We start from the raw sequence: 13,269 nt of genomic DNA, 5'->3' as shown, positions 1-13,269 counted from the left end.
AGGGAAGAAGACTGGGGACAAACAGAGGGAGCACAAGTAGGAATCTAACAGGGAAGGTAGAAGGCAGCTAGAATGGGATGACTGGGAAATTCAATGAAGAACTCAGACCTTGACAGTGATTGGAGGTCGCCCTGCAGAGAGTTGGCATTCAGAGCATGGCAAAGTATTCACATGAGAACAGTATTGAAATATGAAATATGAAATGCCAGGACAAATCAGGGTACCAAGATGGCCTTGAACTGTCGTAAAGGGAATTCTCATGAGCTCCATTGACTCTTTGGTCCCAGAATTCATAGAGAGTACTACATATTAAAATCATGGAGTGTAAATGAAGACAGAGGAAGGTATTCTAGTGGAATTCCAGGCTAAGGACTTTTTCTGCAACAAAGCTAGATTTTAGGATTGGTTATAATTTCGTTGCCTTGCCCAGGTCACTGAAGAAATTAGGAATCAGTTATTATATTGAAAATTACTTATAACACAGAGGTCAGCATATTTTTAAATAATGTATAATTTAATTTTCTACTTAATTTTGTGAATTTTTAATTTATTCTTTGAGACTTTTATACATTTATATAATAAAATATGGGCTCTCTGCTCCTCCCTGTTCCAGAGACAGCCGCATCTTCTTGTGCAGTGCCAGCCTCGTCCTGTAGACAAAATGGTGAAGGTCGGTGTGAACGGATTTGGCCATATTGGGTGCCTGGCCACCAGGGCTGCCATCTCCTCTCCACATGGCAAAATGGAGATTGTTGCCATCAACGACCCCTTCATTGATCTCAACTACATGGTCTACATGTTCCAGTATGACTCCACCCATGGCAAATTCAACGGCACAGTCAAGGCCAAGAATGGGAAGCTTGTCATCAACGGGAAGCCCATCACCGTCTTCCAGAAGCGAGACCCCGCTAACATCAAATGGGGTCAGGCCGATGCTGAGTATGTCGTGGAGTCTACTGGTGTCTTCACCACCATGGAGAAGGCCGGGGCCCAATTGAAGGGTGGAGCCAAAAGGGTCATCATCTCTGCCCCTTCTGCTGATGCCCCCATGTTTGTGATGGGTGTGAACCACGAGAAATATGATAACTCACTCAAGATTGTCAGCAATGCATCCTGCACCACAAACTGCTTAGCCCCCCTGGCCAAGGTCATCCATGACAACTTTGGCATTGTGGAAGGGCTCATGACCACGGTCCATGCCATCACTGCCACCCAGAAGACTGTGGATAGCCCCTCTGGAAAGCTGTGGCGTGATGGCCGTGGGGCTGCCCAGAACATCATCCCTGCATCCACTGGTGCTGCCAAGGCTGTGGGCAAGGTCATCCCAGAGCTGAATGGGAAGCTCACTGGCATGGCCTTCCGTGTTTCTACCCCCAATGTGTCTGTTGTGGACCTGACGTGCCGCCTGGAGAAACCTGCCAAGTATGATGACATCAAGAAGGTGGTGAAGCAGGCATCCGAGGGCCCACTGAAGGGCATCCTGGGCTACACTGAGGACCAGGTTGTCTCCTGCGACTTCAACAGCAACTCCCACTCTTCCACCTTTGATGCCGGGGCTGGCATTGCTCTCAATGACAACTTTGTCAAGCTCATTTCCTGGTATGACAATGAATACGGCTACAGCAACAGGTTGGTGGACCTCATGGCTTACATGGCCTCCAAGGAGTAAGAAACCCTGGACCACCCACCCCAGCAAGGACACTGAGAGCAAGAGAGAGGCTCTCGGTTGCTGAGGAGTCCCTATCCCAACACGGCCCCCAATACTGAGCATCTCCCTCACAATTTCCAGCCCAGACCCCCATAATAACAGGAGGGGCCTAGGGAGCCCTCCCTACTCTCTTGAATACCATCAATAAAGTTCGCTGCACCAAAATAAATAAATAAATAAATAAATAAATAAATAAATAAATAAATAAATAAATAAATAAATAAAATATGATCATATTCACCCTAATTTTTCACTCCAACTACTCCCATATCTTCCCTAACATGTTTGTCACCAATTTCATCATTTTCTTTTAAAACAACACACTAAGTCCAAGCTCTTGACCTGAATAATTTCCTTACAGTATGTTTAATAATGAAATTATCTGACTAAGATATTTTCTCTAAGGAATGTTATGTGATTATTCCATGATCCTTAAACAACTTTTCCATTTTAGAAATTTTGATACATACAGAAAATAAAACAGCTGCACCTGTATCAAAAAATAAATAAAAGCCATCAATCACTCTGTGGATATTTTTCTTACCATTGAGTAATTTAAAGGTCAATCTCAGGCACTGCATTTTCTCATACACTTAAAAGATAAGCATCCCTTTTTTTTTCTGATGTCTTTGTACTTTGTTTTATTACATGATTTTTTATTAGATATTCTCTTCATTTACATTTCAAATGTTACCCCAAAAGTCCCCTATTTGCTTCCCCCCTCCCCAACCCACACACTCCTGCCTTTTGGCCCTGGCATTCTCCTGTACTGGGGCATATAATCTTCTCAAGACCAAGGGCCTCTCCTCCCAGTGATGGCCGACTAGGCCATCTTCTGCTACATATGCAGCTAGAGACATGAGCTCTGGGAGTACTGGTTAGTTCATATTGTTGTTCCTCCTATAGGGTTGCAGACCCCTTCAGCTCCTTGAGTACTTTCTCTATACCCATGGAAGGAGTTACAGAGACAAAGTTTGAAGCTGAAACAGAAGGTAGGACCATCCAGAGACTGCCCCACCCAGGGATCCATCCCATAAACAACCACCAAGCCCTATTGCATATGCCAGCAAGATTTTGCTGACAGGACCCTGATATAGCTGTCTCTTATGAGGCTATGCCAGTGCCTGGAAAATACAGAAGTGGATGCTTACAGTCATCTATTGGATGGAACACAGGGCCTCCAATGGAGGAGCTAGAGAAAGATAAGCATTCTTATATAACATACACACACACACACACACATTTTTATAAGAGCTCAAAATTCCCTTTCTTGTCCAGTGAAAACCCATTCATTAGAGGGTCATTCTGATAAGAAACCTGTGTTCTGTTAGTGCTTCCCTGTTTTCTCCATGACAGATGTCCCTACTTCACAGGCATTTCCTAATAAAAATAGACTTGAAATCAGCTTTCTTCTCTAGACTTGGTTATATAGACATGCGACATAACATCAAAAGAACATGGTTGAAATACTGGGCTTGTATCTCACAAGTTCTAATAGAAACCTAGCTCTTATTATATTCTAAGTAGTATGTGATTATCATTTTAATTACTTGTTTGGCCCAAGAGATTTATTTTTAAATCTTTACAAGTAGTCAAATGAGGTTTTTGAATTATTAAGTTTTGCATGGTGTTGTTTTGTTTGTTTATTTGCTTGCTTGCTTTTACCAAAAACACATTCCAAGCTATTAATGGTTAATAGGCTTGAGTTAAGCCCAAAAAGTATGCCTGCTCTTTATCTTCTCATGATCCTTGACTCTCTTAGCTATATGACTTATTCTAATTGATCATTTTCCATTCTATTTTATCTAGACTAATATCTTCTGTCCCACCCATGCAGTTTGTTTCTTCCCTCCCATCCATTTTCCTAAGATCTGGACCTGTTTGCATCATAATCATATAGATACAAATAATAAAAGGGAATACTACTTCTTTAGATCTGTGGAGTGTAGCATGAGTATCCTGTACTTTATGACTAATATCCACTTACAAATGAATACATATCATGGATGTCCTTTCAGATCTAGGTTACCTCACTCAGGATGATATTCTCAAGTTCCATCCATTTGCCTGCAAAATTCATGATGTCTGGTTTTTAATAGCTGAATGGTATTCAATTGTTTATATATACCACATTTTCTTCATCCATTCTTCAGTTGACGGGCATCTAGGTTGTTTGCAGTTTCTGGCTATTACAAATAGAGCTACTATTTACATAGTTGAGCAAGTGTTTTTTGAAGAATGATAAAGCATCATTTGGGTATATGCTCAGGAGTGGTATAGCTGGATCTTGAGGTAGAACTATTCCAAGTTTTCTGAGAGACTGTCAAAATGATTTCCAAACTGGTTGTACAAGTTTGCACTCCAACCAGCAATGGAAATGTGTTCCCCTTGTTCCACTATTTCTTGAGTTTTTTTTTTTTTTATCTTAAACACACACACACACAAACACACATACACACACACATTTTTGTAAGTGCTCAAATTTTCCTTTCTTGCCCAGTGAATACCCACTCATTCAAGGTTCATTCTGATAGAAAATATGTGTCACAAATAATATAAAATATTATATTTATATTATAGAGTTGGTGTAACTCTAACCAAGCAAGTATTAACCAGGATTAGCATAATAAAAATGGCCTTCTTACCAAAAGTAATATACAGATTCAATGCAATCCCCTTCAAAATACCAACACTATTCTTCACAGAGATAGAAAGAGCAATTCTCAAATTCTTCTGGAATAACATAAAACTCAGGGTAGCATAAACTATTTTCAACAATAAGAGAACTTCTGGGGGAATCACCATCCCTGACCTCAAGCTGTACTACAGAGTAGAAGTGATCAAAACAAAACAAAACAAAAACAAAACAACAACTGCATGGTTATGGTACAGAGATAGACAGGTGAATCAATGGAATAGAATTGAAGACCCAGAAATAAACCCACCCACCTATGATCACCTGATCTTTGACAAAGAAGCCAAAACCACCCAGTGGAAAAAAGGAAGCATCTTCAACAAATGGTGCTGATCTAACTGCTAATCTGCATGTAGAAGAAAGCAAATTGATCCATTTTTATCTCCTTGTACAATGCTCAAGTCCAAGTGAATCAAGGACCTTCACATAAAACAAGATACACTAAATACAATAGAAGAGAAAGTGGAAAATAGCCTTGACCACATTGGTACAAGGGAAAATTTCCTAAGCAGATCACCAGTGGCTTATGCTCTAAAATCAACAATTGACAAATTGGACCTCATGGAACTGAAAACTTTCTGTAAGGCAAAGGACACTGTCAAAAGGATAAAATGGCAACCTTCAGATTGGGAAAAGATCTTTACTAACTCTACATCTGATAGTGGGCTAATATCCAAAATATACAAAGAATTCAAGAAGTTAGACTACATAGGACCCAATAACTCAATTTTAAAATGATGTACAGCGCTAAACAGAGAATACTCCACTGAGGAATCTCCAATGGCCGAGAAGCACCTAAAGAAATGTTCAACACCCTTAGTCATCAGGAAAATGCCAATCAAAATGACCCTGAGAATCCACCTTACACCAATTAGAATGCTAAGATCAAAACTCAAGGAACAGCAGATGCTGATGAAGATGTGGAGAAAAAAGAACACTCCTCCATTGCTGGTGGGATTGCAAGCTGGAACAACCACACTGAAAATCAATCTGATAGTTCCTCAGAAAACTGGAAATAGTTCTACTTGAAGACCCATATATATCACTCCTGGGCATAATTTATATATGAGGAGGGGCCATGCATATGTGCACATGTGCATGAGTATGAATGATGGGTGTGTATGATTCATGTAAATGAGTGTGAAAGTGTAAATACCTGTCCATATATGTGTAGCAGCTAGAGCAGAAGGTGGAATATTTTCTTCTCTAACTCTCTGCCTTACTGTTTTGAGAAAAGATCTTTCAGTGAACTGGATATTTGCCTTTTCAGCTTGTTAGGATGGCCTGTGAGCTCTTGGGAACCATCTAGTTCCTGCTTCACAGTTGGGGCTGGCTTTTTGACATAGGTGCTGGGGATTTGAATTCAGATCCTCATGCTTACAGACCAAGTTTTCTTACTCACTGAGCCATCTCTCTGGGTCTTTATGATGACTTTTTAAAAATTTAACCATCTGGAGAGCACAAAAGTAGACTTTCATAAACTAGTACTAATCAGTTCAGCTTAATAAAGAAGTGGGGTGTCCTCAGGCCATTTTGAGCTAAGGATTTAAATAGTTAATCAATAAATTACTTCCCCGTTATTTTAGGGGTAAACAGTATACTATGCTTTAAAGATGAATTTATGTAGACACAGGATCATAAAATCCTAAAGACTCTATAACAGCCTAACATCTACCTACCACGTGCAAGCATCATTGAGTTTTTTCTTCACTGTTTAAAAAAAAAGAAGGAAGAAAGAATAAAAACTTCCAAGTAGGTTTTATAAAAATCAGTACCAATTTGTAAAATGAATGGATATTAGCTTCATAAATCATGTGTTATGTTTTACAGTATTTAAACAGTATTTTCAATGCTGTTCTATGAGGGTTAGTGCAAGAGACATTTATTAAGATATAGTGCACAGTATCTTCCAGGAAACCTTAGTAAAGCCCTCACAGGCTGTGCCCAGTGAGCATGCAACCTAATTAGACTGATAGACCTAATGGCGATGCTAGGAACTCACAGGACATTAACAGGCCAGTTAAACACTTTTAAAACTGGGCCAACAATGTTTAAATCTCCTGGGGTTCATTATGCCTTAGTGCAAACTAGATGTCTCTAAAATTGCAAATGACTTGGAAAAATAAATTGCTAGCAACAACTTTTATATTATAATACCCATTCCGGTACCTTTTCCCCAGAGAAAAGATGGCCCTCTCTCTTACACTTGTTCATGTCAACAGCTAAATCAGCATCCAAGATCTACCTGATGGCATTGATACTTTATGGATTTCAACTTCACTAGTCTGATCCCAAGTGCCCAACTAAGCCAGGGCACTTGATAAATTGCAAAGTCCCAAGAAAAGTCAGATATTCTCTAGCACCACCTGGAAAACAGAGTTTGTTTCACACTAAAGCAGATATGCAAATATCCTCTACAGCACTCACTAATAGTGAGGTAGACAGATCTATCAGATGCTATATAAAATATGCTACCTTGAAGAATTTCACAACTCACAAACTGTTCTTCCTGATGTCATTCAGAACAAGCCAGAAGGAACTCATTCAAGAGTTAATGCAAAAGACATTTATTAATATGTAGTACAGTATGGTTTTAAATGTTTCCTTAGAGGAAACTTTCAAGGTGTTTATAACTCTTAGATGTCATAGAAGTATCTTGGAAGATATGATATGCCTTTAGGGTGTGATGTATATAAAAATGCAGATGGCTTAAGATCCCAACTCTTATAAATGATGAAGATTCCACTGAGGTGTGACAGGGACTGGATGACTTATAGTCAAACGTAGACAATCAGAATACTCCCAAGACTTCTTGGAAAAAATAGGTGATGGGTAAATTGAGTCAAGAAGAGAAGATATCTAGACTATGACAAGACCAAAGATGGAATGAATTCCCAGCTACACATTTCATCAGACTCAATAACACATTCATTGAGCTGATTCTTCCTCCATCTGTTGGTATGACATAGTTCTCCATTTTACTTGTATGAAACTCCTTTGGACATAGAAAAGGAGAGATCATCTGAAGGATGGAAATTTTATCTATGACTGTTATCTGAAGAAAACTTTAAATTTCTGGATCAATATCAATTGTTCTTTCCCTTCCTCCAGCATCATTGGTAAGAGAAAGTCAGAAGGAATAGAAAAGAATGTTGCATCTGTTATTAAAATTTTAAATTTAATGTATTTTCTCCTAAAAGGCTGGTTTGGATATTTCCTGGGGTAGATGAGAATTGGCTGAATTTCATCTTTGCAGTTTTTCAGAATGCTTCTGCAGGAAAGGTTTTAAAGTTTGATACACTCTGTACCATAAGTCATCATTTGTTGGTCCCTATATTAGAATTTTCTACAGAACTAGAAACGAATACAGAAATAAAAATCTCCTTTCAGAAACAAAAAGTAAGACATACCTTCCATGTGTTGACCTTGGAACTCATTTGCACACACAAACACTGATTTGGCACAAAACTGAGAAGTTGGATTTTTGGCTTTAGTTGCCAAGGTAGAGTTTGCTGGTGTCATAATAGTCATGAATAAAAATCAAACTATCAGCAAGGCAGGTAGTGTACCTCTGTAATCCTAGTGTTTGGGAGACTGAGGAAGGGAGATCAGTAGTTCAAAGTCAGCTTCTCAGCACGTCATGTTAGAGGCTTTCCTGGACTAGGAGAGATCATGTCTTATATATCTATTCTTTTGTATAGTAGTAGCCATTGTTGCTTCATATTTATGGGAGACATGGACTTAGGCACATGAACCTTTAGGAATTATATGACCCTGCCCTGGTTAATTTATATCTTAATCATTATAAAATAGCTTTCACGTGGTCTGAGATGGTTTCAAGAAAGCTCTATAAAACTTTAAAAGCTCTGAATTTTATATTAAATATCAATGGATAACTGAGGTACTTCAGTAAGCTATTTTTCCATTAGTTATGAAGGCACCAGTGATTTTTTTGCTGTTGTTCACTAATGTATCTCTAGATCTTACAACACAACCTAGAATATAATAAAATCTCAATAAATGATCACTGATTGAATGAATTGATATATGGATGAATTGAGAATGAAACATGCATGTTACAGTCAGGAAACTAAGAGGTCAAATTAAAAAATAAATGAACACTGCAAGTCAGATTCATATGCTAGCCTTGATACATGCTACTAGATTGATCATCAGTAGATCATCATAAGTCTACTTATTTATAAATACTTTTTATTCTTGGGTGACCAACTCCTGTGTTTTGTTTATTGTTTTTCTTTTGGCTCCGAGTTTGGGGCTTTAAAAGTTTTAAGGACAAAAATGCGAGCAATATTGAACAAGAGTTGAGTTAAGGCTCCAAAAATACACCTGTCTTGTCTTTCAAGTAAGCCTAAAATAAATTATCTCCTTAAAAGCATATAAATTTTCTTGTTTGTGATGCCATTTATGATATAATTTCTTTCTTTGACTGCTGGTGTTTTAGCAAGGAACTGTATAATAATAGAGAGACAACGTTGTGAGCCAAACCAAAGATAAAATCAAACAATAAACCCAAATTATGTTATCGTGAAAGTAGACAGTGCTTCAAAAGTTATTCTAGTGCTATCTCACTTTCAATTCTTTATATTACTGAATACATACTTTTCTCCCTAGCTGAGATTCCTACCAACCCGGAATATAGAGGCTGAAGTGGTCACCTTTTGTTGCCAGGTGGGACTTCCACAGGAGGGAGGGGTACATCAACCCACCCACAAAACCTTCTACTCAAAAGTTGTCCTGCCTGCAAGATGCCCAAAGATAAAAGATAGAATAGAGACTGAGATAATGGCCAACCAATGAGTGCCTCGACCTGAGACCCATGCCATGTGAGAGAGCCAACCCCTGGCACTATAGATACTCTACTGTGCTTGTAGACAGGAAGCTAGTATAACTGTTTCCTGAGACACTTCATTCAGCAACAGATGGAAACAGATGCAGGGACCCACAGCCGAACACTAGGCAGACCTTGAGGAATCTTATGAAAGAGTGGGGGATAGCACTGAGTAAGCTGCAGGGGTCAGGGACACCGCTAGAAAACCTGTAGAGTCACCTTACCTGGGCCTATGGAGGCTCACAGAGACTGAACTACCAACCAAAGAGCATGCAGAGGATGGACCTGGAACCCCTTCACATTTGGAGTAAATGTGCAGCTTAATCTTCATATGTCCCCTAAGAATTGAAGGGGGGTCTCTGACTCTGTTGCCTGCCATTGAATGTCCTTCCCCTGACTAGACCATCTGGTTGGAGCTGGGCAGTGGTGGCACACGCCTTTAATCCCAGCACTCGGGAGGCAGAGGCAGGCAGATTTCTGAGTTCGAGACCAGCCTGGTCTACAAAGTGAGTTCCAGGACAGCCAGGGCTATACAGAGAAACCCTGTCTTCAAAAACCAAAAACAAAACACAAACAAACAAAACAAAACAAACAAACAAACAAAAAACCAACAACAACAACAAAACATCCGGTTGGGCCTCAGTGGAAGAGAATTGGCTTAGTCTTCCAAGAACAGGATGTCCTAGAGTGGGGTGATACCCAAGGAGGGCTTCTCCTTCTTTGAGAAGAAGGGAAGAGGATAACAGGGGGAGATATTTGTAAGGGTGGCACGTTGAGGAGAGGATGGAGAAGGAGCTGCAATTGGGATGTAAAGTGAATAAATAAATTGAGGAAAAAATTATTAGCAGTGTTACTAGAGTTTTCAATGTAGCATTGAATGACAGAAAAAAAATCACAGTGACACTGAGTAACAGGTCACACTGGGAAATATCATAGTCAAACTTATTCTAAACTGTTTTCAGAATTTTTCTTTTTTCTTTTTTAATTTGTCTAGGTGTTTTGCCAGCATGTACGCATACCACATACAGGCAGTCCCATGAAAGACAGTAGGGGACAAGGGATCCTCTAGAACTGAAGTCATGGATTGTAAGGGCTGTCATGTGGATACTGGGAAGCCAACCTGCACCTTCTGAAACAGATGTAGGTGGTTTTGTTTCTGAGCCATCTCTGCAGATCCTCCTTTTGGGAGTTTGACCAATCGCAAGGTAATAAAACTGAAATAAGGGGTAGTTTATGAGCTAGACTTGCTTTGTGTTAACAAAAAAAAAAATTGACTAGTAGGTGTCCCTTCCACTCATACATTTTAGTTTGTAGGTCTATGATAATATCTGAAGTTTTTAATAAATTTGCAAAATATTAAGGATATGATACACTTGTTGATCTTTTCAGCTATAATGGGAAAAATGCAAAATGCATACACCTATGACACTTACCTTAGCACAGATTTTAATAATTAAACATCAGAACTAAGTTGAGTAACCTGTTTGTGGGGAACTGGATTTAAAAAGCTAGGATACCAATATTCACTGGACTCTTTCAAAGAATTAAAAATGCAGATGTATTTACATGACAGTAAAAGACACCCTCACTAATTAGAAGACTTTCTAGAATGGACACAACATTTTATGTTTTGTCAGGTATTTTATTTTTCATAGGAATAGAAAATAATGTTATCTCCAAACTATTAACCATGTTTTTTTCTTTCAAAGAAACGAACCACCAGTAAACATTTTCACTTTCTTTTTCCTTTTTAAATATTATCTGAATCTTTTTGTTATGAGCTGATTTATATTTAGAAATGATGTTTAAGGTTATACTACAACTACATTTCTCCTTCCTCTGTTCTTCCTCCAAACCCTCCCAAATATCTGCCTCTTGTTTAATTTCATGGCTTCTTTTTCTCAGTAATTGTTATCACACACACACACACACACACACACACACAAAACACACACACGTATATTTATATGTATATGATGTACATGTACATATATGACATGTATATTTCTAAATATACTCAGCCTGTATTCATATGTATATTTTCAGGGGTGACCATTTGTTGGATAACCAATTGATGTGTTCTTCTCTGGAGAAGGAGCTCTCCCATTCTCAGCATTCCTTAGCTGCCGGTGTAGGGTCACGACCTTGAAGTCTTTCCCCAGTTCAATTTGGCATGTCTATTGATGTCGTCCTTGTTCAGTCCATGTGTAGGCAGCCATGTTGGTGAGACTTTCTAGGTGTAGCTACTACATTACTAAAAGACAAAATTTCATGGCAACCTCCATGCCTCTCTGAATATTAACTTTATTCCGTCCCTCTTTTAGAAGTTTAAGTGGAATAAAAAAAATCCTTAATATTTATAAACAACATTAGAATAAAGTACCAGTATCATAGGGCAGAGCAAAGAAATATTCCCAAGTTGAATAGGATCAGTGTATCAAGGTCTTCATGTAGTTGGATTGAGTACATGAAATGAATTGATCAACAGATTCTCCTAACACTATGGTTTCTCACATCCTAGGCTTAATGTCATGAGAGTGGATGTTATTGTACAACACAGTTATCCCCTTTTCCCTGTCATATCTGTAGAAGTAGAATAAGTTTTGCAACATTTTCAAGCAGAAATGGTTGGTTTTAGTAATGAGAACTAGCATACTATACCATTTTGGAAACTCAGAATTTATAATGCTGACCACAAGGACATATGACCCTTCTCCAGTACAATGAATGTCTTATGAAAATATCTACATCACTCTTTGTTCTCCTCAATTTCAGGGGAGTGCTGGCTGAAACAGGAACTTGGCAAGTACTTATCCAAGATAAAGACACTCTTAAATTGGGCAGAAGGTCCGCACCATTTTCCTCTATCTTTTCTTTTTATATTTCTCTTAAAGTCTGTTAGCTCTTTAGCTTGGTTAATCCTCATATCCTCATCTATAAATAAGAACTAGTCGGGCGTGGTGGCACACACCTTTAATCCCAGCACTCAGGAGGCAGAGGCAAGCGGATTTCTGAGTTCAAGGTCAGCCTGGTCTACAGAGTGAGTTCCAGGACAGCCAGGGCTATACAGAGAAAGCCTGTCCCGAAAAACAAAAAGCAAGAACTAATCATTCAAGTCCCCTAGCTAAAGATCCAGTGTCCAACAAGAGTTTAGAGGAAAGTAGAAAAGATCTTTTTTGAAATTTTGAAAACATGTAAGTTGAGTTGGGCCTTGGTAGCAGGAAAGAAGAGTAACGCGAGGGCTACACCAGGAACAAATGGAGAAATTCAGGGAAAGAAGCAAAAAGCAGTGTTTAAAATGTCATGGAAGGAAACCAGATTTCAGTTCTGCTATCTCTAAGAAAGGCAACATTGGATAAAATGCTCATGGGAAGAAAAGAGTTCTCCCCCTTTGATCCGGCAAAAATAGAAACCTTGGGAAAATCAGTAGCGCTGAGTTAATTAAACATCCAGCTGTGGCACATCTGGAGAAAAGGCAGATTTTTTATAGGACACAAGCTTCACATACCTTGGTAATTCTGGAGGAAGATGTAAGAATAGCCCGCAAGTGGCACGTGTCCTGAGATGCATTTGGGTGTTTTGAACTAAAAGAAATCCAGGAAAAGAGCAGGAGAGCAACAGAGTAGGGAGGGCAAAGCAATCACTCTGGAGTGTGAGCTCTTTGAAAATGAGAGCGCCTGGCTCTGAAGGGGAGGCAGGAATGTATCCCCAGGCAGCGTGCTCACTGGTGCCCATCCACGTGCCAGAATCATCAGAAATCATCAGCTCCAAAGAGATGTGGAGATGAAACGCCACGAAATGAATGGAGACGGTTTCAGAGAAGTCTTGGAGGCTGAGAAAAACCATCAAAACAAGTTTCTAGTTTTTTTGCAAAACAGAAAAATGTTTCGAAGCAATGTCACAAGTGACCGCTGACCAGAGACTTTCTCACAATGAATTGATGTTCCAGGTTAAAAAACTGGGTTTGACCTGACACAGATTATCAGACATTCACACGTTTTCCTGTTCTGCTCTGTT

General features: G+C 39.1%; 1 protein-coding gene across 2 annotated transcripts; it reads left to right on the top strand.

Moving 5' to 3' along the window:
• Window positions 1–594: 594 nt before the first annotated feature.
• On the top strand, window positions 595–1,867 carry LOC110290914 (glyceraldehyde-3-phosphate dehydrogenase-like). 2 transcript variants are annotated; one of them, XM_029475296.1, is made up of 2 exons: window positions 623–790; window positions 845–1,669. In XM_029475296.1, the coding sequence occupies exons 1-2, from the start codon at window positions 662–664 to the stop codon at window positions 1,667–1,669; spliced, it is 954 nt and encodes a 317-aa protein (XP_029331156.1). In that variant the 5' UTR covers window positions 623–661. The 2 variants fall into 2 exon arrangements, with proteins under 2 accessions (XP_029331155.1, XP_029331156.1); XM_029475295.1 differs by having other exon boundaries at window positions 595–1,867.
• The last annotated feature ends 11,402 nt before the right edge of the window (window positions 1,868–13,269 follow it).

This window comes from Mus caroli, chromosome 3 (genome assembly GCF_900094665.2).
Source record: "Mus caroli chromosome 3, CAROLI_EIJ_v1.1, whole genome shotgun sequence".
NCBI lineage: Eukaryota > Metazoa > Chordata > Mammalia > Rodentia > Muridae > Mus > Mus caroli.
The sequence above is the reverse complement of the archived record's forward strand: the minus strand, read 5'-3'. Positions and strand labels throughout refer to the sequence as shown.

Coding starts and splice junctions, on each gene's coding strand:
- LOC110290914 (XM_029475295.1), top strand. CDS start 662: ATGGTGAAGGTCGGTGTGAACGGATTTGGCCATATTGGGTGCCTGGCC.